Source organism: Carya illinoinensis, chromosome 7, assembly GCF_018687715.1.
Source record: "Carya illinoinensis cultivar Pawnee chromosome 7, C.illinoinensisPawnee_v1, whole genome shotgun sequence".
In the NCBI taxonomy this organism is placed as follows: Eukaryota; Viridiplantae; Streptophyta; class Magnoliopsida; order Fagales; family Juglandaceae; genus Carya; species Carya illinoinensis.
The window spans coordinates 26,193,500-26,216,874 of NC_056758.1; the positions used below are offsets into that span (position 1 = coordinate 26,193,500).

Consider the following 23,375-nt stretch of genomic DNA (forward strand, 5'->3'; position numbering starts at 1 on the left):
CACGAGTGGAATCAAGTCCAAAAGACTGTTAATCCTAGTACATAGGGCGTAATAGTGTGTAACGGTCAATGAAAACGATAAGAAAGAATGTATGCATGTTAAAAAAGAATGCATGTATATATGAAAATATGTATGTATGAATGTATACAAGAAAAAAGGTATGCATGAACAGACTTTTTAAGAAATGAAGGCAGTGAAGCGTGGGGAAGTGTTTTAAGAAAGAAAACGTTTTTGAAGAAAAACTCTACCTCGCAACGTTTTAAAATGAATTTCATGTCAACGCATGATACATATGATATGTATGGAGTGATATTGCATGATTGAAAACTTATGTTCATATATGTTAACTGTATGAAGTAATGCTTACCAGTCATCGACTCATTTTAGTTTTTTATGTGTACTCTCCCAGGGACAAAATGAGCATGACGTGTCAGGACGGGCATTGCCCAAAGGAAAGAGGCACGAAAGCCTAGGCATGATATTTTGTACAAGAGACTTTAATTATGAAAATTAATGTTTTCCGTTATAACATTTTTAATTAAGAAAGATTTTTATTTATAAAAATGGATTCTTTTGTATCATGGTATGAAAGAAAAGAAATCTTCAAAATGAACCGTAATTCCCATCTATTTTTATTAAAATCATTTCCTAAAGGACCCACCACAAGGACGGGAGTTACAAAATCAGAAAACTTTGAGTTGACCTAAACCTAAATGTTGGACCAACCTCGAACTTTGAGGTTGCAAGAGATTAGGGACACTACATTTTTCATGGAGCCTCATAAAGTTCGTATCTTCTTCATTACAAGAATAAATTATCTTGCTTCAATACACTATATTTGATCCATAATGTATTTCAGGAATTCCCCAACTCTAAATGATTGTATTTCTTGCTATCCGTTTCAATTCATACAAACATTTGGGACAAACACCATGATTCCTTACTTCACTAGATACTTTTCATCAAAAGCATCAGAGCAACCAAGACAAACAAGATTAGATAAGCAACCAATTCAATCATTTACAGTCATACATCACTACAATGTCTTTGCTTTATCCAATCCATAAGTGTAATTTTGAAAAACTGTAAAAAGAAATGGCATTTTACTTATTTCAATCATTTACTAGTACTCCGGAATGAGTAATGGCACCCAAAATAAGAATTGGGTTTTGAAATGTACAAGATATCATTTACTAACACAACTGCAGCAGCAGTGTTTCTTAATTTGACTCAGCAATATAATCCAAATGAAATGTCAATCATGATATGCGCTCTCCGACTGTATGTTATCCAATCCAAGTTGCATCTATGAAGATAAAGAAAAAAATGTTTAACACTTATAAACATTAACGATAGTATATAATAAATAGGGACAAACAAAAATGACTACCTATAATTTCTTGAATGGCAATCACTGGTTTTGTCTACTATTTTTCACTGTTTTCTAAACAAGAGGTGTCTGCCCCAATGGCTATAATTTATGCACAAAATGAAAAGAAAAGACCAACAAAATGCAAGTACAATAAACTGGCAAAAAAGTAAACTACATTGTTCATCGTTCTTAATATACTTGAATGAGAGGAGTCTCAGATGTCCCAATGATTGGTGCACCAAATAAATTTCTGCATGTGACTAGAACTTGGGTATCTTCTCCATGTGATTAATAATCAATAAATAAAAACTAGATCAAGATTATATAACTGCTAGTAATTTACAATGTGTGCATAAAGCATAAATAGAATTACTTGACCTGTTTACATTTTGCCTTCGCAATAGTCTTCTTCTTCTTGGTTTTTATCTTCTGTCTCGATACTAGATGTCATTCTCAGAGACGGGCGTCTCTCTTTGTCTCTCACAAAATGGGGACTAAGTACTTTCATCGAACTCTCGATATAGTTGTATTGACTGTTGTCACTTGAACGTTGGAACCCATTCCAGGGGGGCTTGTTGGTGTGGTAGATAACGTTCATTGCGTATAACTTGTGTACCATATCCTCAGTATGCTCAATGCATGATGCTGCATTTGTTACCACATCGTAAAACATATTCAAGAGACTTGAATATGTTTGAGCTTTTGGCCTCTAATCAGGTACATCATAGCTACTCCAGATAAGATTATATCTTCTCTTGATGTCCTTCCTCTATCGATCCCAAATGTACTTATCTAACAATGAATGTACTCGGTTAGCTTCGAAAATGGCTAGAATATATCTATAGAGTATCCCCTCATCTCAAACAATCCACGTGAACACTTTGCCTCACACTTGGCCTCATTAAAGTCCACAAAATGGGTAACCTCTTTGATGAAATCATTGACACGAACTTCATCCTTTACCATATACATTGCAATTACCTCATCCTTTTGTTGTAGAGTTGGAGAAAAATTAATCATCCTCGTTATTTGTTACTGAACTTCTCTAAATTTAGCATTCTTGTACAAATCTTAAAATCTCTTTTCAAGTGGAGGAGTAAAAATGCAAGGAATTGTAACGTTGAAAGAGTGGAAATCTGCCCTATTTTCATTCTCAATCTTCTTCCTTAAAATATTGTCAAATTGGTCAACAAACTCTTTCAAGTTTGTCCTAGCATGAATATAACCCATCAAAGAAGTCATTCATGCTCTCGCTTCACTAGGTTGCACTCATTTCAGCCCAAAAAGCAATCATTTAGGAATATCGAGGCCCAATAACCATGCTCAATGTATAAACCTTGCAATCAAGCATTATCATGTAAGTTATACATGATAAATAACACGTCCCAATGTCTTTCAAACTCTTTAATAGTTTGAGAGTCATATACACACTTCATAAACAATGCCTTCAACTCGGTTTTGTATGCACCATGGGAACTAAGCTTCTCAAGCACTTTTTTCAGAATGTGCCACAACCAAAATCTGTGTCTGCTATCTGGAAGGACAATAGCAATTGTATTTTTATTGCTCTATCTTAATTTGTGATAATAGCTTTCGAACCTTTCACATCCATACATTGCAACCAGGTCTGAAATTAACTATGTAAAGGTCTCTGTATCCTCATTAGAAATTAAAGCTAATCCCAAAAAAATTGATTATCTACGGTGGTTTATACTCACAAATGATGCAAAGGGCATCACATATCTGTTTGTCAAGTTTGTCGTGTTGAATGTAACGATATCACTAAAATATTTGTACGCTGCCCTACTTCGTGCATCTGCCTAAAAGACATTCTGTAAGTGCAAAAAAAATTGTCATTCTTATACTGCATCCTACAAAAATACTCGTGGAATGCTCCAGCAATACCTTTACCAAGTCATAGGTGTCGTGCCTTGTCAATATAATTGCAACAATGTTTCTTCAAGAATGGTAGGATCTCAAATCCCTCCACATCAATGACAAGAGAGTCGGAAACTCTTATTCATTTAGATACCAGCAAAATTGTTTGTATCTAAGACTCTTTCTTTACCAAGTCACTTAATTCCCTATTGCATTGAAAGAATCGAGATTTATGTAGACTTAGGTCATGATTGTGGGTATTCTAAACCATTGCCAATTCAAACATCTCCTCGATTTTTAAGGCATTTATCTTTACCTTATGCTTCGTCTTTCCTGTCGAACATGGCTAGACAACATTCGATGTCCTATTCCATGCCTGCCACCACTATCACAATTAATCGTAGTATATCTGACACTTGCATCCTTTCCCTTCTCACTCATTTGTGTCATTACTCCAAAACCGCATTGCTTAGCATATCGCTTATAATAAAAGTTTAATTCTTTCAAAGAAGTAAACTGCATCACCGACTTTGGCTCTTCAATGCTATTACTCTTATCAATTTGCACTTTATAAGATGTCCCAGAACTGGTATTATCCAAAGACAAATTGCACATCGCTTTAGATTCCCTAGAATTTGGTGCGGCTTCTTTAATTTCTTCCACAACTATTGAGCTTGAAGTGGAGCTTGTAGCATTGAGAGCAATCGAATGGAAAATTGCATATTGAAATGGATATGCAATATTTGGCTACAGTGAACAACACAAAAAAGATCAATTAATCAAATAACTTCATTAAAAACTAAAGCACAACAAAACACGGGGTGGCATGTGGATGAGGAACAAAAGATGGTAAAATAGAAATAGGTAGCGATTGAACTTGTACTGGATCTGTAGCGATGATCATCATCAAAGGATTAGTTCCACCATGTAATGGGTGGTTTTGTTGCAATTTACCAAAAGAAACATTAAAAAATAATAACTACATCGGCACAAAATTAAAGCACAAATAACTGTAAATTTACTTCGCACTTGGCTGTGGCTTGGATATGGGTTGCCATTTGGAGGAGACACAAAAGGTGGCAACCACACATGTGAAACTGCTTTATAATAACTATTCATGTAATTTGAGAAGTTTGAATACAGTGGTCTTGGTATGTCCTAACGTCAAAAAAATAATCATAATGAACCCAAAGTTGCTTAACTAAAAATACAAATCAATTCCACATGCATATATTGAATATTAAAATTAACATGGTTTACGTTCTATCAATAGAAAATTTACTTGTGATGTTCTATCACTAGAAATTTTATATAAATTATGTAATTACAAATAAATATGGCCAAAACTCTCTGCGTATATGAGCCAAATACATTTCAAATTAACATGGTTTATGTTCTATCAGGAAATTTACATAAATTATGTCATTACAAATTAATATAGCTATTGAACTTCACTCTTTGCATATGAAAAACTAGTTCATATTAGCCCTCACAAACATGGTGAAACAAATTAACTAGCACATAAAAAAATACTACATATTGCCCAACTTTCTTTTCTGTTTCCACATTTTTTTTTTTCATTTTTACCCTGAAGGACGTGGTTTGCTTGAACCTAGTCTCATTTCTTGAATATTAATTTGAATGCAGCTCAACCATCAGCGCCTAGAACCATATCTCTTCTAGCCCACCAAAGAAAAGTACCCAAGCCGAAGATGGGTAAAAAAGCACTGCAAATGTATATGAAAAATATAAAGCAAACGTACAGATTCAACCATACCAAATGTCTTGAGAATGAAAACAAAAAAAATTTCTAGGGAAAAAAATGAGATTCAAGAAAACCACCAGACCTTACAAATAATCAGCAGTAAAGCTACAAATGGAGCGCTCCAGCGTCAACGAAAACAAGCAACTTTCCTGCAGAAACAGGTTAATTTGAGAGAAATCGTGGAAACGAAATTCAGAGTTTTTCTTCTTTTCCAGATGAAATCTAAGAAATGGGTTTGGGAGAAATGGTTTTTGGAGGAAAGCCAACGTCTTTCGTTTGAAATGGTTTCTGAAGGAACACAATGGTGGCCTACTTTTCGCCTTTTTATTTTTCTTAATTTATTTCTTACAGAAGCTGACAATGCCACAACAAATGATTACAAGCTGATTGTGCAATGGCGCTTGTACGTAGCGGAACTGATCTTTTATACTACCCTAATTTAAAATAAGGATGTTTATATAAAGTGATATTAATTTTATAAATTTTGTAATAAAAATGCCTCTCATTTAACACATAGTTGTATAAAGAATTATAAAAGGCATTGTATGTCTATCATTTTCCACAAGATATAGGCCACACATATCAACTGATTGAAAAATAAAAACGAAAGTTGTTTTGTTAACCTTTATTCCTTTCAAATGACTTAAATTCAGGATCCTACGTAAAATACTATATTTTATAAGCACATTATGAACTGTGCTACGTAAATTATGAACTATGAAATTGTGCCGTGAACACTTCATGATTTGTAGTATTATATTTATAGACATGTTATTTTAGTTGTACAATATTGTAGATTTATAATGATTGCAATTGTAAGGAGTCATGATTACAATTGATTACGTAACATTGGAGAGCTTGTTAATTTTATATTGAACAGTTGAGTACTCAATTTTATCTTGTTTACCAGAGTGATTGAATTTATCCTCATTATGCCCTTGAAGCACAATGGTGGTGAAACCATGTTGAACTTGGACTCTAGACACTCAAAGCTAACTAAAACTAGTGATTTAATCAAGAGATCAACAATTTGGTATTTTCTTAAAAAGAACTGAACTTTCATATTGTTGCAAGAAACCTGCTCACAGACAAAATGGTAGTCAGGTTGCACATGTTTCTCATTGCATGAAACACGAGATTGGCCATTAGATAGGTTGCACCAATATTATCATACTACAAAAGTAGTTTATGTTGAGTGACTATATTGAGTTCTCTTAGTATAGCTTGAAGCCACACAACCTTTGGAGTTCCATTAGCAATGGCTAGATACTCCACTTCAGTAATGGAGTGACCTACCATGGACTGTTTCTTGGATAACCAAGAGATAAAATTAAAAATAAAATAAACACAATATCCACTAGCAGACTTCCTGTCATCTGGGTTGCCCAATCAGCATATGAGTAAACTTGAAGTTGGGAGGAAGGGCTTGGTCAAAAAAGAAGACCATAGTGGATGGTGGACTTAAGGTACCGTGAGATTCATCTATGGCACTTTAGTGAACATCAATTGGTTTATGCATAAATTGACACACCTTATTAACTACTAATGAGATGCCCGGGTACTAGTTGATGTCACCAATAGGCTGAAGAGCAATGGCATAGGCAGCCATGTTGGATTGAGTACCTTGAATAGAAATATCAAAAGAGGTGAAAGCATTTGATAGTAGTGTAGCCAATCTCGCCACCTTGAATAGAAATATCAAAAGAGGTGAAAGCATTTGATAGTAGTGTAGCCAATCTCGCCACACATTTGGCTAACCGCAAAGAGCATTAGAGGAAGAGTAGCGTTGTTGTTGAGTAGACCAACCACTACCAAAATTTAGGGAGACATCATTTCATACTACAACATTAGCTGAACCAATAATGGTGTCAATAGCAACAAGATGTTTACCAAGGAGTAGTTTGAAACTAAGCAGATGTCTATACATGTCCTCAAGAGTGAAAGGATTCACACAAGTGGTGATGGATGTGACCAAGAGATCAAATGAGGTGATCATGATTGCCAAGCAAGTATGAGACAAACTCATAATCATGGAGCAGTTGACCAATGGCAACAAGGATGTCCACTAGTGGTATCAAATCATGTTAACAGGTCGTATTCGTGTCGTGTCAAATCGTGTTAACGGATCATATAAGTCAACCCTAACCCAACCCGTTAAGCTTATCGTGTCAAAATCTCAAACCCTAACACGACCCATTAACATAACGAGTCGTGTTGTGTCAACCCGTTTTTACCCATTAATAAATATTACGAAATATGTTTTTTTATAAGTAAACAAATAAATTAAGAAAATATTACGAAATAGGTTAATACGATATAATACAACTCATTTCAAACTATTTATGTAAATGGGTTGAATAAGCCCGAAATTAACCTTTTTAACCTTATTAAATTTAGCATAATTTTATATAAATGTTAAAATTACAATATCTATAAAAATTATAAAATTAATAATAAGTCCAAAACTACAATCCAAATAATAAAAATATCAAAATTGAAATTCTAACAATTTTATTTTTAGATATAAGGGTATAATTATAACTTTCTTAACGTGTCATAACAGGTTATAACGGATCAAAACGGATTAACCCGTTATCAACCCGTTAAACAATCGTGTCTTAACGAGTCAACCCGTTTTGACCTGAACCCATTAAGGCTAAACCCTAACCCGCTATTATCGTATCGTATTCGTATTAGGTTAACGGGTCGTGTGACATATTGCCACCCCTAATGTCCACCATAGATTACATCTTTTGATAGTAATCAGTGAATGCGGTATTGCCCTTTTTTATGCTTGACTACTAGGCTCGAATATGCTCGTATGCATCATACAAGCAATGGATGTAGCAGAGAACATCTATTCAAGTGTAGACCAAACCTCATACGATGTGGAGCAACCAACATGAGCAAAAACACCTTCGTATAAAGAAAACATCAAGGTTCTAGAACCATCAAGCATGCAGTAGATTCGTCATTTGCATGAAGTGATCGGAGGTTATATCATTGAGAAACTAGGGAGGGCTAGAGACAGTCATCAACAAATCCATGAAGCTGTTAACCGTGGAGGTAAGGTGCAACTTGGATTTTCCAAAGAAGGCAATTATCTTTAATAAGATTAATAATAACAAGGAAATGAAGATGAATTGGGAAGATGGAGGCTATGGGATTGACGGAAAGAAAAGAATAAGACCAAATATGATCCATAATAGAGATGCAAGTCTACACACAACTCTTGATACCAAAAGAAATATATTTGAATTTGCAAATGAGACTAATAAAGATGCCATGTCAAGAAATTAATAATGCTAAGGTGTACATCAAAGTCCTAGAGATGGTGTGACTCCAGTCTTGGTGATCTTCATGCCACAATTATAGGGAATTAAATGACCGAGAATTAACGATTATAAGCCCATTTGCTGGATAATAATAATAATAATATAATCGATGATGGCCACGCACCTATCACGTGACAAGCAGAACCAAAAATAAAGACAGCAAGAAATTAGGTACGCAAGATAAACGTCTTTTCTCTCTGGCACTCCCTCTACTGGATATAGAATACCTGCGACCGAATCATGGAAGCGTGCGTCCTTTAGCCTTTCGGGTCCGACAGCTTCCAATATTGACCATTTTATCTTTGTAGGAATCCTCCGCGGGCTTGGTCATTTGTGAATAACATGCTTGCTTCTACGATGGTACTTGTGAAACCAACTCGGTGGTACCGCGACTTGGTAAAAACTCCGAAGCCAAAAAGAACAGCCAAAGCCAATGCTTACAATTTCACAACGATGCTATCGGCATTCTGTGTGTATCACTAACAATGAGGCACACAAGTGTGACTGCTTCAATGGGAGTGACTAGCCAAAAAATAGCTGCACTGTTCACTCGCAAACTGCCACATATCTCTTACTTTACCCCCTAAGTTGTAAAACTTTTAAATTTACACCCAAAACTACCTATATTTTTCAATTTGCGCCCTAACTACTAAGAGGGAAAAGAGATTTATCAAGTGACATAATCTAATTATCAGACTTGAATGAGGTGTGAAAACTATTGCTAGGTTTTGGTGTAAATTGAAATTTTTTATAATTTAGGAAGCTAACTGAAAACTAGATAGTTTACAAGCGAAACGTGATCTCCCCCAAAAAGGTGAATAGGCAATGAAAAATCCAGTCCTGATTGCTCAATGACTAGGTTGAATGACCTACAACTTTCTGTACATGCTTTATCTTCCATCTTAACAGTTAGCCAAAGATCAAAATTCAAGCTTAACTGTCTAAGTTTGCCGCAAATCAGCTTGGATACGCTTAGAAAGAGTATTAATGAAGAAATTGCGTATCTCTGGTATAATGCACTTCATTAGGTGGGAGTACCTGCATATTTACATTGAAAGATTTATGATTTTTCACACGGTATTACAGAACAAAGTCTAAGACGCTACTAAATTCAGTAAACAAATTGTAATCTAAGTAACATTGATATCTCCTACACCCAAGAGCTAAATATAAACCAAACAGCCTCGCATTATAATAGTGACACCATTAGAAAAGATAATTGTTTGTTTATGATTATGGTTGTATATATACATGAATAAGTGAGCTTGTTTGTGCAAGTGCATTTTGAGAGAGAGAGAGAGAGAGAGAGAGAGAGAGAGAGAGAGAGAGCAATAGACTGGTGAGTAGATGTCAGACAGATATAACATACCATGGCTTGGCACTCAATTTGTCAAACTGCTCCAAAATAAACAGTATGCATGCTTGCCTCAATGACATAGCATTAAAGGCCTCTGATAGCTCATACATGAGAGAAACATTTTCCACACAAATATCCTTCAGAAGATAATGAGAAGTAATCAGATTAATAATGCAGAGAATAGAAAAGCAATGATCAAACTAATTCCATGGCAAACCTGAGCAATGGCATACTCGCAGAGACGCTTAAGACCATCCAAAAGATACTGGTCAGCAGCTCTAAGGAGATCCTGGGCAACATCCAGATCAACTTCTAATGATCCTGTGTATATGAATCTGAATTCACAACAAACATTAGGAAGTATCAGCATAAAAGTAGGGACCATCTACATCAATATATAGCAATGAGAAGCCGCTAGAGGGAATAAGCATAAACAGGAATATCAAGGAAACAAAGTTACTTTTACTGAGATTTACAATAATTAATGGAACGAATAGGTTATTGCAAAATGTAAGGTAGAACCCAAACTCACACCTCATCATCAGCTCAAAAACTTTCCATTTAATATTTGGAATTTCTACATCTTTAGCATCCCTCTCCTGCAATACAAAGTTATAAGACTACATATAAACAATAAACAAATACGAATCCCCCGAACTCTATAATTTTCTGCCAAATAAACAAAAGTTGTCTGAAGCTGGAAAATCTTTAATATACGGTGGAAGATACAAAATGGATCAGATTGACCACCTAACAACCAGCTCATCGGCATTAAAATTCTGTGATGTATCTGATAATGATGTAAATCTAACGCAAAATCACCTTAAATTATCTTTAAGGGGAAAGACAAAGGAGAAAAAATGAATGACCAAAGAAGTTTGGTTACAAGATCATATAGCTGACACAAACATCGAGGTTTAAAACAAATCAATACTCACCCTATAGCCACCATCAAACATTGCACGGAATGCATCCGAAGAAGCAAGAAGACAAATTCTGTGAGCATAGAACCGTTTACCTGATAAAAGAAGCATACACACCCATAGCATGTTATGTTAATCAAAATTCATATTCATCAGCTGCTTAGAAATAGAAACAAAACATTTTACTCAATCCAATAATAGAGTATGCAAGAAATATTCCAACCTTCAACTAAGAATGTGACATCAGAAAGTGTAGGATTGTTTACATATTGCTCACCCAAATACACCTGCAACAAAAGTTTTGCAAGACAACCAAACAGAAAGCATTAATTCAACTGGCAATATTTTGTCAGTGTCGGGAAAGTATTTGCACTCAACACCAAACATCATAACTGCCGATTCAATTTTAAAAAGCATTTATCGGATGGGAAGTGTTTGAAAATCTAATATGAATGACTCACTATTCACTTGATTTCTGGCCCATAATCGTAATGTAGGGGAGATTGCCAAGTGGTTCAAGGCATAGCATTGAAACTGCTATGATTAGGATGACATGCTTTTCATTCGAATGGAAAAATGGTATTCATGAAGAAATAGGGAGAAAAAGTAAATCTACCCCATATTCAAACCTCAAATTCTTGGCAGATGTTCATTTACTACTTCACATAAAGAAAGCAGCATACATCTCACCCTAAAAATATGCATTTGTTACACTACTACCCACATAAGAAAATAAATAACGTCAATTCAAGTGAAAAATGAACCTCATCATCCCATGTCCCTAACCAAATGAAAATAAAGACAATGCAGGAATAGATATGTGTAATCAATCACACATCAAATAAAGAACCTGTGGGTTTGGTGATGGAGGAGCAGAATCCAAAGGAGAGAGTGAAATAGCTTTGGTAGCCAACTTGTGCAAGGCTACCGAACCATCACGTTGCTGCTTCAGACTTGTAGATTCTAGAAGCCCAATCAATAAGTCTAAACCTGCAGACAGATGTACATGCAGGAACAAGAAATTAAAACATGGAAATCTAGGTGAACCCAATGAAGAACCAACAGGCCAAAAAAGGAAAAGAAAGGAAGAAAAGATTGTGCTTGAGAAAAGCTAGATTATCTGTACCACTGCTATGGATAAAAATAGTGTTTTGATCGCCAGGGGCACAAAGATGAGCAAAAGCCAAGGCAACCTTTGTTTGAACAGCTTTCTCTGAAACCCGCATCAGATATAGCAGGTGATTTAGTACCTGTAAAGACATTGTAGGAATTGGTACACTAGTCATTTCAAATATGTTTATACAATGAATATGTTTATCAAGGAAAAATACCCTGATTACATGAATTAAACAGCTAAGTAGCACATAATGCAAGCCAAAAAATCCAGTAATATAAGGTAAAACTCACTCGCCCATGAATCTTGTCCTCTAATCTTTTCAATGTCTTTGCCACACAATCTTTAGTTGGCTGCAAATTTGACATGTCAATTATAAGAAGGGACAAAGAATTAATTAATCTTTACCACAGGGCAGAATTTTCTGTGCCATGAGAACAAGAAGATCAATGAAACTTGGTGAATGCCAAATGAATGAAGAAATAATATCAACCAAGATCTTGACACAGAGGGTACAAACTGAACTCAAAATATAAATAATAAAAAGAAGGCATACTTGAACTGTGAATTCTCCATCTTGAAGTTTCTGAACACCACCAACTTTGATAATATCTGCAACATTGTCCTACAGAAGAAACTAAAACCAGTTACAGTAGATTACCAGCATTAGATGACTGATAAAGGACAAACTGACCATGAAGATTAAAATTAAACAATGGCCCAACAAACTCTACCTCATTATCTGCAAGACCATATAAAGCAAAAGCGGCATTATGTTGCAAAGACCCATTTTTTGAATCAAGAAGCTTGAGTAGAGGCATTATTCCTCCACCTTGAGCAATGCCAGCTTGGTTGTGTGTATCCTAAAAATATGAACTATTTATCAATCCAGCAAAACATACATCCCCAATAATAATATTATTAGTAATCACTAAAAAGGGAAAGAGATGCTGACCTGTGCCAACCTCCCAAGTGCAAAAGCTGACATCTCACTAAGCTGTGTATCTGGTGACTGAAGCATCTCAATTAATGGCCGGACAGCACCCCTCTGAACAATGTGTACCTGCATGAACCTCATCCTCATACAACAGCCGATAAAAGAATATGCAATGATAGAAGGGGATTTAGGGTATGGAAACAGTAAATTCTAAATAAAGAAATAAAATTTTAATCCACCTTGCAATCAGAATCAGCTCCAGCAAATTGACCAAGCAACAGAGCTGCTTCTCTTTGGCTCTCCGGACAGCACGAACTGTCATCAAAGTGATGAACTTATTGGTGGCCAGTACACAGGAGATTGTTTTTTTCATTTTTTTAAAAAAAAAAAAAAACACTCAACAAGTAAAATATTAATTAATAGATCTGCCCAGAAATTTCAGTTCTCCTTAACAGATCTAAAAATTATAGATCTATGCAAAAAAATCTGTTCTCCTTGGCAAAAGTGAATATGGCAAGTAACAGAAGGGAAAAATCGGTGTTACCTAAGCAATCTGATAACAGGTTGTAAAGCTCCAGCTAGGAGAACTTCTTTTTTAACTTTTGGGGATGAATGGACCAGGTTACCTATCACACCAACCTAGAAACTCCAGAAAAAAAAAGTCAAAAAATGTTTAAATAAGGCAAAATGCAGCAACAAAGCCAAAGTATGCAGAATGAAATAGGATGCCATAGATCAGTGCCAACCGATTCATAATGTATAGTGGCATCCTCAGACCAAAGCATCAGTACAAGGGTTGGTAGAGCGTTGCATGCTACAATCTGCCAATTTGCAATTCATATCAGCAACTGCACCAAAAGAAGTGGTAAGAAAAACATGACGTAGCGATAACTCATCAACCTGAGTTTTGTTTTCATCATTTTTGAATGCAAGGGTTCGCAGGGCCCCTGCAGCTGCTCTTTGTACCTTTGTACCAGCATACTCAAGCAGTTGAACAAGAGGAGGGATACCACCTTCAATCCTGCCATGAACAGCCAATTATATCATGAAGAGGATAGAATGAAAAAAATGAGATGCAAGGGCAAGGAAACAAACAAACCTGACACGGGTTTTAATGCAGCTATTTTCATGAGCTAGGTTAGTTATTAAATCAGCAGCTCTCCTAATAACACCATTGACTGCTTGGGAGTTACAACCATTCTTGTGCCTCTTTAACAAATCCACAAGATGTGGTAGAGCTCCAGCATCAACTATGAGTTGTTGATGTTCTGGCTGAATAATTCACACAGAGACAGAAAGTCTGACTTAAAACATATCTTCTGAAATGAACCGTGAGTAAATGTTCATAAAGAGACAGCAAATTCCGCAATGATGCTATGGCCACGTTTAATTACACAATGAGACTAACCTAACTAAAATGATGATATTACACTAACCCATTTTCATTGCAATGCTATGATTTTTCTCCACAACTATACAAGTCAAATTAACATAGGAAACAATTACAAACCTCCACGCATAATGAACAACAGCTGATTGAGAACAATCAATGAGCAGAAAATCTTCTGCCAAAATACAACCAATAATTACCACCCCAGAAGTGAGGATATGCACCAAAGGGCCATAGCAACAAAATTCACATTTGCTTCTGATTACTGATCCAATAACCTTTCCAATATTTCCTACGAGAATAAAAAATAGTAAGTGCAAAACTTCTAGACCAAGACAATTTCTAGTCCCTACTCCCCTTTATTCACAAACTACATAGTTAGTTAGAGGTTCTAGCAAGTAAGTCTGCTAAGAGTCAACTCACAAGATCACAACCAACTCAACCATACAGGGATTTGCATCGATAATTCTCAAAACTGCAGATAGCCCTGCCAATGCTGCATGGAATTAAACCACTTTCATTCCGACAGCCATCAGCACCTTTCAACTTCAACAACACTGGCACAATAAGTTTCCATTTATAAACAAAAAGGAAAAGTATACTTTGCACTCCCAACCTACCAAGAATCTTGCATATTACTCCCCAAATTACCAAACTGGCTATTACTATCTCGTTAGCATGCTTTTACCTCAGATGTGAATGAAAAATCAATTATTTCTCCAACTGAGAAGCACTACCAAGACAAACCAAACTAAAGCATGTGGTTATACCAAAAGTTGAGCTTTGGCTTGGTATGACCAGCTTCTCTAACCCAAACTGAAAGCTCAACACATTCCTAGCACACAACTGCATATCACGGTCATCAAATGAACAAGCAATCGATTTCATCCATCAGACAGATTATATAGAATGATCTACATGAAAACATTACTGAAGCCAATGCAACCAGATACTTCCAATTACACATACCTTCTACAGAGTTATTTTTAAGAATGAGCATGAACTTATCATTAGATATTAGTCAACAGCAACTTTTTAGATAGCAACTAATAAAAAAGGACCACTCTAGCATGGCCAGTTAAGAAATTTGATTTACATTTACTAAGAATGCCAAGGAGTTCCACAGCAAACAGAGCAGAGATATCAAAAGTTAAGTCAGTCGATCAAAATGAAAGATAAATATCATAACCATAGAAATCGTGGTAATATAGTTTCTAAAATGTGACAATTTGAGAATACTTTTCCAATGAGTTTACACCAAAGCAAAACAAAAGCAAGAAAGCAATACACTCTAATTACTTTGACAGCGAGAAGTCCAAGTGCATAAGCGCTTCCTTTCTCCACCTCATGCTCATAAGGCCTCGGACTGCTGCAGCCTTTTACCACCGCCGGTGCCTGGAGATGCTTTACCAAAGCTGGAACAGCTCCACAGTCCACTATCACGTTTACCATGTCCTCTGCTCACGAAATCACCAAAAACCTCAACAACGACCACAGATAAAATATTTCACAGGACGTAACTTATGAAAAAATTGAAGTTATCCACATCAACCCTATGCAATTTGAGTTACTCGATCAAACGATTATATCGTTCACGGTCTGCTCCAAGGAATGATCAAGAAAATCCATACATTCAAGAAATCAGCTAAATCAACGAAATCATGTAAGTCTTCGATTTAACACATAGTAAAGAGATCAAAAATCTGAAGAAGAAGAAGCAGAAGCAGCAGATTAGCAACTTAGCAAATATTTGACCACTCGATGATATGGAGCTGATTGATTTAACTCTTCGAGCTATCATTTTCTTCACTAGTTCATCCGGACACTACGCATAAACAAAAATACAGATACCCAAATGACATCTATAAAAGCGTGAGGCGAAAACTGTACCGTTTTCCGCGAGTTGGGAGAGGAAAACAGTGGCACGCCTGGCGGCGGAGCGATCGGCTTCGGCGGAAGAGAAAGTAGAATGGAGGAGATTCACGTGGGCAAGTATCTCTGGGACAAGGTTGTGGTCCTGGGGAGCCAAGCAGTGGCGGGGCTGCTCAAGAACGAGAACCTTGCGCTCCCCACTCTCCTCGTTTGGGTGTTCGAATTCAGGCTCCAGCTTCCGCTTCAAGCTTCGTGTGGAAGCGGAGGGCTGGCCCCTCTGGTTGTCCTGATCCATGGGTAGCGGTGGTAGCGGCGGTAGCGGCAAGGAGTAGTAGATGGAGAGGAAGCGCGGGGATAGTTTGGGAAAGTAAAGTTGAGTTTTGGGTTTGGTAGGGGAAGTGGAAAATGGGTATGGGGGTGGGAGGGTTCGCCTCGCCCGCCAATTTATTTTACATTTTTTTGCCCTTTTGAGAAACTACGTTCCCGCGCTCCGGTATTTATGAACGAATTTGAAACGCTGACGTGCGCCCCCTTTTATTTTGTTTTGCAAAAGCTTGAATTCGTATTCATGCTTTATTTTTTTAACCTTTTTTAATTCTTTCTAATTAAGCAATTAAACAAATATTCTGCTTATTTGGACTAAATAAGAATTATGGCCTGTTTGGGTTACGTTAGTAGTCTTAAAAAATATTTAAATATTTTTAAAAATTTTTTAATGAAAAAATTAGGTTGTTTGGATGTTACATATTAAAACACTTTTAAATCTCAAATAAGATAAAAAAGTAAGTTTAAGGAAAATCATTTTGATGTTTTTTCTCAAATGTGTTTTTTTAGATAATACAGAATGTAATTTGAATTTTAAAAAGACTGTTAATGGATAAAAATATTTATACAACTTTAAGATAATTACAACTTTCAAACTTTCAAGAATATGATTATAATTTTTAAAAATTCAAATAATCGATATTTCTACCTCAGAAAGTATTTTTTAAATTTATTTATAAACAAACGTAACATATTTAAAAGTATTTTAAACATATGATTACCAAACAGTAAATAATCTTTTAATAGTATAAGTTATTACTTAAGTTCTAAGTTATAAGTCGTAAAATTATAAGTTATATTTTTCACCGTAATTCCAAATATGCACTTATTATAATTCTCAAAAATTCTTATAATTTTATTTTAAACGTTACTTAAATACAAAATATTTTATAATTTTAAACTTTTAAATTTTTTATCTAATCAATACCTAATAATTATCTAAATAAAAAAACAAATAAAACTTTTACAAAGTTCAAAACAAAATTAATATTCAAAAATTATATTCAAATTTTTTTTAATTTCCTAATATTTTTATTAAATTTTTTCTCTCTCATTTTATAAAATCTAATCAAATATCTTAACTCAAATTATCTCACTATTATTCATGAAATTCTAAAAATTTTCAAGTGTTTAAACAAACTCTAGGCCTCGTTTGGTTTCAAAAATGAGATGAGAAATTTGTAAATAGTAGTAAAATGATTTAAGTTAATATTTTTGTGGGAGGTTTTTTGGAAAAGAGAAAGAAACAGTTAAATAAAAAATTATATAATTAAAAAGGGTTAGAATATATGTTTTTTAATATTATTTTTATTTTGGCATTTGAAAAAGTTAAATTATTTTTTGTATTTTGTTTAGAAGTTTGAAAAATTTATAATGATTAAATGAGAAGGCTGAAAATTTAAAATTTTGAAATTGAAAAATGTTTATGTTTGAACAATGTTTGGATGTTGAGATGGGATGGTTTCAAATATTTGTGAAACCAAACTAGGTCTAAGATTATTTGAGGTGATCTTAGATTATTTGAGTTGATATGTAAATAATAGTGTTTTATGGGTCCCCTTTAGATGTGTTTTGATGTAAATAGGTTGAAATATGAATTTAAATGTATAAAATAAGTTGATATGAGTTTAACCATTTTATGAGAAGTTGAAAAATTAGTGAGTCTCAACGATGTTTATTTTGAGATGAGTTGAATTGATTTCAAGAACATAACTCACCTTAAAATTACTAAAAAAAAATAGGTTTAACTATTTTTTCTTTTAAGGTAATTGTAAAGGGAAGAGAAGGCAAGGGATGCTAAAACTTGAAATGGAAGTAAAGGATAAAAAGAGCCTCTGGCCAATGGAAACATGTTGAGATGGGAGTCACATGAGTGTGTTGGGAGGAATGGGTTCAAGCAGAGGAGGTAGAGTTAAGGTACCGTTTGAATAGTGAGTTGAGATGAAAGTTGAATCCAAACAAGGTCATTCATATTTGATTCAAAATCAAGCTGACTTCAAACAACTAAATATGCAAATCGAGTTTGAACATCCTCATTTGAATTCAACTCGTTTTGGTACAAAAATCAATCTTAATTACTATGTTTTGGATTGGTTATATGCAAGGTGAATTGGATTTATAGTTGCAATATATTTATATTTTGAGAATTGGTTTAAGTTAGATAGGGGCCAAACAGGTAGCCTGAACAACTTACCGATCTTTTCAATGGATACATTCAAGTAAGATTGTTCATACGGGCCGGATTTTATCCGGCCTGGCCAGGAACTCGGATAACCGGGTGTCCAATTATGGGTTTCGGCCTGGATTTGACCCGGGCTCAAATTCGGGCCGAAACCCGCATTTTTTAAACCGGCCCAATCCGGGTCGATTATGGGTATTACACCCAGGTACCAGAGTTAAACCCCGGTACCCGGTTTTTATATTAAAAAAAAAAATCGTGTTTCTCATTAGTCATTTCGTCTCTCTCTCTCTCTCTCTCTCTCTCTCTCTCTCTCTCTCTCTCTCTCTCTCTCTCTCTCTCTCTCTCTCTCTCTCTCTCTCTCTCTCTCTCTCTCTCTCTCTCTCTCTCTCTCTCTCGTCCTAGTCCAACGAATGTAACCCTAACCGCCGTCTATCTCTCTTGTTGCTGCCGCCAAACTTTAGAACAGTAGTCTCTCTTCTCTCTCTCTCTCTCGATCAATCGACCCAACATAGAATCTAGATCTGCTATTTGTTAGGGTGAGGTGAGTAAAATATATGACCACTTCACCTATAGATTGGGACGAGTGAGGCTGCTACTTGCTCGTATCAACTACAAATTGGGTAGGGTGTTGTTACTCAGTTTTATGATTTTATCCTCTCAAAGTTACTATTAATGCAATTGCACTATTTTTTCTTTTTCTTTTAAATATTTGAAAAAAATACACAATTTCATTAATAATCACTTCCTTAACCAATAGAAAAAATAACATAAAATATAAGAACAGTAACTTTTAAGGGAGCAACATGATGGGTCAAGTATAATTATTCGTTTGGGTATTATTTATATATTGAAAAAAAAAAAGACTATACTTCCCCACCCCCTTGTCTTATAACAAGTTAACAACCATCACCCCAAGCCAATAAGATCTTGTTTAGATAGTAAGTATTTAATTCTTCTCATTACAACTTTTTTAAATTTTTACATAAAATATAATAAACAATTCAACTTTTTCATATCTCAAAACAATAATAATATTAAAAAATAATATTTTAATAATATTTTATTCAACTTTCATCTCATCTCAATTCAATATCCAAACGACACCTTATTAGCCTTGTTCGTTTTCGCATATGAGATAAGATGAGTTGAGATAAAAGTTAAAAATTGACTAAAATATTGTTAGAATATTTTTTTAATATTATATTATTTTGGGATTTGGTTGAATTGTTTATTTTATTTTGTGTGAAAATTTAAAAAATTTGTAATGATTATATGAGATGTGTTGTAATTACATTTGACCTTGACTAGTCTTGAAACAAAAAAAAAAAAAAAAAAAAAAAAAAAAAAAAAAAAGAAGAAGAAGAAGAAGAAGAAAAAAGAAAAACACACACAATTGAAGAAGTCGAGCTCCAACCCCCCCTTTTTTTTTTCTAGAAATAGACTTTTTATTTTAAGGGTCTATTTGAATATTTAGAGTATCTCAGTAGACATGTAAATAGTAATAAAATTATTTGAATTAAAAGATTTTATTGATTTTTGATAAATAAGAGAGAAAAAATTGAATACAAATTTATAAAGTAACAAAATTGTTTGAATATTATCTTTGTTTTGAAATTTGAAAAAGTAGTATTATTTTTTATGTTTTGTTTAAGAGTTTGGAAAAGTTGTGATGATTCAATGAAAAGGTTGAAATTTTTCAAATTGAAAATGTTTTGTGTTTTAGAGTGAAATGTCTTAAAATACTTAAAAACAGTCATGTTGTCAAACAAACCCTAACTATATTAATTATTCAACCAAATAGTTTTGATGAATAGAAATAAAATAAAAATAAAAAGTCTCTTCAAAAGCAATATTGAAGTTGAAAAAATAAATCAACAAATTTTTTGATTCCTTGTTTCAAAATATATTATTAGTAAATGTATATTATGAATATATTATGGCATACATTCGTGGTGTTACAGTTAGGTATAGCACATCGGTTGGTATATGGTTTAATTGGCATTTCTTTCATTTCTAGTATTAAAGGGGAAGAGTGAGGTATTGGGTTCTAACCCCTATGAAAGAGTTATCTTCGTATAGATTTTTTTTTTTAAAGGGTAAAAATGATGGATTTAATTGTCACGTGTCGCGTGGGCGCTACCAGGGGGGGAGAAGAAGAAGAAGAAAGAAGAAAGAAAGAAAATACAAAGTTATGAGAATAAGAAAATTATGGGAGGGTAGCGGGGCCTAGGCCCCCACCCCCACCCGTAAGGAGAAATCTCAACGGGGCCGGGGGGTTGGTTGACCCCAACATGATTAGGTTAAGGGTTTCATAATGAGCCCCTAGCCTAATTTAGAATTTCAATCTGAAATATTAACATAAATTAGGGATTAAAATCATTGTACAATGTAAGAATTAATTTAGAAGTTCAATTTAAACCGTAATTTAGAATCTAACACCCTAAAATTATCTGGAATTTAATCCAAACCTCTAAACTAATTTAGGGTTCCAGATTGAAACCCTAAAACTCACACCATTTAAGCTCAAACAAACAAATACCAATCAATCCCATTTTCCACGACATCCAAAACACAATCTCATTGTTTGCATAAATAATACCATCCTCCACAAATAATTGAAAAATAGAATGAAAGGGGTTTTAACTCTCGAGAGATACTTATAGAGATGGAGAGAGAATGGGTTTCAGGCCTCGATTGCAACAAAGAAGACAACAACAGTGAGTGAGAGAGTTCAGAGAGAGTACGGGTGATAATATGTAACATGACTCATGAACCCAATACGAATATAATACGAAATTAGTGTGTTTGTATCAAAATGTGTTGACCCGATAAGACACAAATAATAAATGTGTTAATAAAGGGTCAACATGCTTAACTCAAAATCAACCTTCAATAACCCGTTTAAATTTTATTTCAAAAATATAATTTTATTATTGTTGGATTGTAATATTGGTATTTCTCAGTATGCTTATATTTTTATTGTTGAAATTGTAATTATGGACCTATGTTAATATTTATTATTGTTGGGTTTGTAATATTGATTTTATTATAGGTTAAAATCTGAAAACACTGATTTTTTTAGTAAGTAGTCGTATTGTTTTTTTAAGATATTATGGATACTAATAAATATAAATTTTAACTTTCATTTAAAATTATGTTAATCAAGTTAACTGAGTTATATAAATTACTTCAACTCATTTACATAAAAACATATTGAAATGAGTAGTGTCGTGTTTACTCATTTCTAAATAATTATTAAATGGGTCAAAACGGATAACACAACACGACCCACTATTTAAATGGATTGTGTTAGAATTTAAATGTCTAAACTGTTTACCTTAACGGTTCATGTTTAGGTTGACTTATATAATCGAATGTTCATAACTTGAGACAACACGAATATTGCCACCCTTAAGAGAGAGGTTGAGAGTAGAGTGAGAGGGTCTGAGACTTGAGAGAAACTAATATCTTAGAGGACTCGAGATATTAGGGGAAAGGGTTTCATTAGCCTAGTAAAAAAACGACCTCATTTTGGATACGTTTTATTATAAATCTAATTATATATTTATATCTATATACATATATGTATATTTATATATATAAATGCCAAGTATGATAGGGCAAATTTCGAGCAGGCCTAAGCCTAGCCCGGGCCCCGTCACTAGCCCTTTATAGCATGCCCCGCAAAAGATGAATGGAGCTGTGCCCCCCCCTCCCCCCCCAATCATAGGCGGGGGGACTGGGGGGCGGGCCGGATGTGGGGGCCTGCCCACCACCCTTACTAACTAGGTACTCAAATTTATAACCATCATGATTTATGACTATCATCTTGAGAGTAAGAAATCGAGAAGGTGGAAAAGGGAACAATAAAGTGCACGAAACAGAGATAGTAAAGGAATGGAAACAAACACAAACGTGTTATTTTCTCACGTATCCTTGCACCAATACACCTAAAACCTATACAGTCCTATATGATGTCCATTACATGTTAGCAGTACAATATGTTATACTTTAGGCATCATTATCAAGGTTATTTTATTGATCGAGGATCCATTGATTGACTTGGCTAATACTCTAGTTCCTTGCTTTGGTTTATTCGTGTCATCCTGCACTCCATCCTCCTTTGTTTGCAGCTCCTACATCACTAATTTAAGATCCTCTGGTTGCTTCTTGTCATAAAAAATGGGTGAAACAGGTTGATGCCTGAATCCTTCCATGCATAATCTTATGCATCTACTTCTTACCTGCAACACATTACCGTGAGAAGATAGAATTTAAAGATTGGGAAATAGAATTCATGGTGTATGCCAATATACATCCTTATCAATGTTGAAACTAAAGGGAAAAACCAGAACAATTATACACTTCAACTTGATTTGGATCATACTAAAATGAGATGCTAAGCCAATAAAGAGAATTGCAAAAATGAAACTTACAAGCGATTGCCTATAAGTTTTTCTACTAAAATATGCAAGCTGGCTACTTGCTCTCTAATATGGATCTCTCATCTAAAGGTGATCCCTTATAGCCCCAACTAGTGTCTATGAGAAATTGATTGTTGATTGTTGTCTGACTGCCTTGCATAATAGCCAACTCTCTATACTTGAGTGTAAGAAAAGATATGGAACAATCCACTACTTCTATAAGGTGTAAGATCATATTATTTTGGGGTTGAAATTTCACAGTATGAAGGGAAGTAAATTGATCCATGTAGCAAGTCTATCTTGCAGAACTATGTAGAAAAATGTTGAAGATTTTGGTCTACATAATTCTTGCTGAACTATGTAGAAATGTATTGAAGAGTTTGGTGTACATAGTTCTAGGACACTGGCACGAGCATATAACTTTTAGCACAAGTCAATGTATTATATTCTCATAACAATTACTGGCACTAGAAATTTGAAGATTGCAAAATCCATTGATCCA

The 23,375-nt window shown here is 34.5% G+C and overlaps 1 protein-coding gene and 1 long non-coding RNA gene across 2 annotated transcripts; both read right to left on the reverse strand.

Moving 5' to 3' along the window:
• Nucleotides 1–4,520: 4,520 nt before the first annotated feature.
• Nucleotides 4,521–5,436, reverse strand: LOC122317413. Its single transcript, XR_006244459.1, has 2 exons — nucleotides 5,098–5,436; nucleotides 4,521–4,977 (listed from the first exon to the last, which is right to left on the reverse strand). It is a non-coding gene; the product is annotated as an uncharacterized LOC122317413 (long non-coding RNA).
• Nucleotides 5,437–8,247: 2,811 nt separating this feature from the next.
• On the reverse strand, nucleotides 8,248–16,397 carry LOC122314675 (ARM REPEAT PROTEIN INTERACTING WITH ABF2-like). The gene is made up of 19 exons (XM_043130168.1): nucleotides 15,962–16,397; nucleotides 15,371–15,528; nucleotides 13,781–13,953; nucleotides 13,582–13,702; nucleotides 13,428–13,502; nucleotides 13,226–13,320; nucleotides 12,921–12,996; nucleotides 12,700–12,807; nucleotides 12,479–12,607; nucleotides 12,301–12,369; nucleotides 12,038–12,097; nucleotides 11,757–11,880; nucleotides 11,481–11,620; nucleotides 10,854–10,917; nucleotides 10,646–10,725; nucleotides 10,242–10,306; nucleotides 9,925–10,042; nucleotides 9,720–9,844; nucleotides 8,248–9,388 (listed from the first exon to the last, which is right to left on the reverse strand). The coding sequence occupies exons 1-19, from the start codon at nucleotides 16,236–16,238 to the stop codon at nucleotides 9,292–9,294; spliced, it is 2,154 nt and encodes a 717-aa protein (XP_042986102.1). The 5' UTR covers nucleotides 16,239–16,397; the 3' UTR covers nucleotides 8,248–9,291.
• Between the last annotated feature and the right edge of the window lie 6,978 nt (nucleotides 16,398–23,375).

Coding starts and splice junctions, on each gene's coding strand:
- LOC122314675 (XM_043130168.1), bottom strand. CDS start 16,238: ATGGATCAGGACAACCAGAGGGGCCAGCCCTCCGCTTCCACACGAAGC. Junction 13,321..13,427: donor CCACTATACATTATGAATCG/GTTGGCACTGAT, acceptor TGGAGTTTCTAG/GTTGGTGTGATAGGTAACCT. Junction 10,918..11,480: donor CTCCATCACCAAACCCACAG/GTTCTTTATTTG, acceptor CTTTTGTTGCAG/GTGTATTTGGGTGAGCAATA.